This window comes from Priapulus caudatus, unplaced genomic scaffold, assembly GCF_000485595.1.
Source record: "Priapulus caudatus unplaced genomic scaffold, Priapulus_caudatus-5.0.1 Scaffold1182, whole genome shotgun sequence".
Lineage (NCBI taxonomy): Eukaryota > Metazoa > Priapulida > Priapulimorpha > Priapulimorphida > Priapulidae > Priapulus > Priapulus caudatus.
This window is the reverse complement of record NW_014578243.1, coordinates 69,879-72,070: the sequence shown is the minus strand read 5'-3', so window position 1 is coordinate 72,070 and position 2,192 is coordinate 69,879. Positions and strand designations below refer to the sequence as shown.

General features: G+C 40.9%; 1 protein-coding gene across 1 annotated transcript in view; it reads right to left on the bottom strand.

Moving 5' to 3' along the window:
* Window positions 1-1,084, bottom strand: part of LOC106815710 (death domain-associated protein 6-like) — a 13,166-nt gene extending 12,082 nt beyond the window's left edge. Inside the window, exons 1-2 of the mRNA XM_014820213.1 lie at window positions 1,052-1,084; window positions 199-819 (exon numbers count right to left, since the gene is read on the bottom strand). Of these exons, the coding sequence (XP_014675699.1) occupies window positions 199-819; window positions 1,052-1,084 (654 nt within the window). The remainder of the gene's footprint in view (window positions 1-198; window positions 820-1,051) is intronic.
* Between the last annotated feature and the right edge of the window lie 1,108 nt (window positions 1,085-2,192).

The following is a 2,192-nucleotide window of genomic DNA, read 5'->3' as shown; positions in this document are numbered from 1 at the left end:
CTGCTTCAAAAGGCATCAACGCCACATCCTTCGGACACTGCGCTTCGCCTAAATAAATATTCAAGAAAATAAAATGTTTTCCCTACCTACCCTATTTTTTTCCGGCATGTAACGGTAACCACACATATATTTTGTTTTGGCTTAATCGGAGGCACATCGGCACGTGGATTTCCCTAAATAAATCTACTTTACACTCACCTTCAATAACTTTTCGAACTTCCGGACCTGACGATCAGACACCTTTTTCTTTTCGGATTTTCCCGTCGTCGCAGTGGCAGCCTCCACACGGATGGCAGCATATGACGGTCCAGCAACGCTATGCAACACTTCAACATAGTCCGCCTGATTACAAGTTGATGACGATGCAACGTCTTCATGGTTTCCTTCCACACTCGTCGACTCTATCCTATCGCAAAGTGAATCCCTTGCAACGTTTGGACTTGAGCCGTTAGCAGTGTTTTCCACGGATGCATTTACCTGGGGGAGATCGTATGCATCGTTCACCTTGAACGACTTTGAGACAGGTTCGTCGTCATTCTGCGACGAGGCGACGCCATTGGTGTCAGTCCCCGTTCTCTCGTCGTCGCTATCCAACTTCCGCTTTTTGGCTTCTACCCGATATGCCTTCAACTCGGTGCAGAACTCGCGTAGGTGAACAAAGATATTGGCACTGTCCGTTTCCACGTGTTTTCGTTGCGATTCCAAAAGTTTGTGAAATTGTACTGACTCCAGAAAAGCAGGGGATGTCTTCCGGTGAATTTTCCTCATGTACTCAATCATTCGGACATTCTTAACCAGTGGGGCAACCATGTTGATGAACTAGATAAGAAAATGGAGTGATAGCATTACATTATTTAGTACACTGAGCTGATATTCATCTCTGCTAACATACATACAAATACACAGTTTCGACTTTATAATCAAGTTAGTCATAAGTCCTAAAAGAACAGTATGTACACACACATACTGACACAACTTAGCCAATTAGCAAAAGCAACTGATACAAATACTGAAATAGCCTAGTATAATTACATACAGCATGAATACAAACCTGGTCAAACTGTTCCTCTGTAGTATCAAACATGATAATATTGTGCAAGTTTACAACCAGTATTCAGGTGATTTGAGGCAGGAGTCAGATACCACTCTGCAATATTCAAGAGTAAAAACATGATAAGTAGTTTATAGATTTAATTGTTTTTACCATTTTACTCACAGCTGATATATCATAACAAGTGCCGCAGAGCGACAGGGCTCATCTGATGTCTGGTGTTCTGCTGATAAATTCATTTGTGCATAGCAAACCGTCTTATACATTTAAGTCTTCTTTATTCTTGTTTGATTTTCGTAGCCAATTCGAACAAATATATCAGTTACACTTTCGCACCCACCTAATCTCTATATTCTAATAACAAGAACAATAATAATAATTGAAATACAAGTTAATGAATGACATTGACGTTGAATTGACGTTGAATGACATTGATAGCTCATAGATTTCAACATATGAGCATGGATTTCCCAAGTTTAATTAGAGGGGCGGGGGGTGCTTCTCTCCCACCTCCCTCCCTCCTGCCTCTCACCTCCCTCCCCCTGCCTCCCACTTCACTCCCCTTGTCTCTCACTTCCACCCCCCTTACCTCCCATCTCCCTCCCCCTGCCTTCAACCTCCCTCCCCCTGCCTCCCACCTCCCATCCCCTTGCACACCATCTCGCACGACCTAATTGTACCCCGTTTCCCGCTCGCATACACACCGTATCACCGTTTTCCTGTCCCCGTCTCAATCTCTCTTTCTTTATCTTAGACTTTCTCTCTCTCTCTTAATTATAGAAATTTAAAAAAAAAACTAGCGACGATGCTTTTTACTGCTCCCTCTATAATACTTCGTTCCTATGCCCCTGAGTGTAACAGCCATAGAAATAATAATATATATATATAGTGTCTCTAATATTTCTATGGTAACAGCTTATGTTCGCATAACTGGTAAATGGATACGCACGGCCATAGCTACATGATATATGTTAAGATTCAAGATGAAAAGTAAATATTATATATTATAGGGTACTAGTTATTATCTATTCGTTTAACAAAGTTACATGAGAATAAAATCTAATTTAAACTGTCTACGTCACGAATTTCGAGCACCAGCAAGTAGTATATTTTTGTATTATTTGTACAAAATAAAATGTAT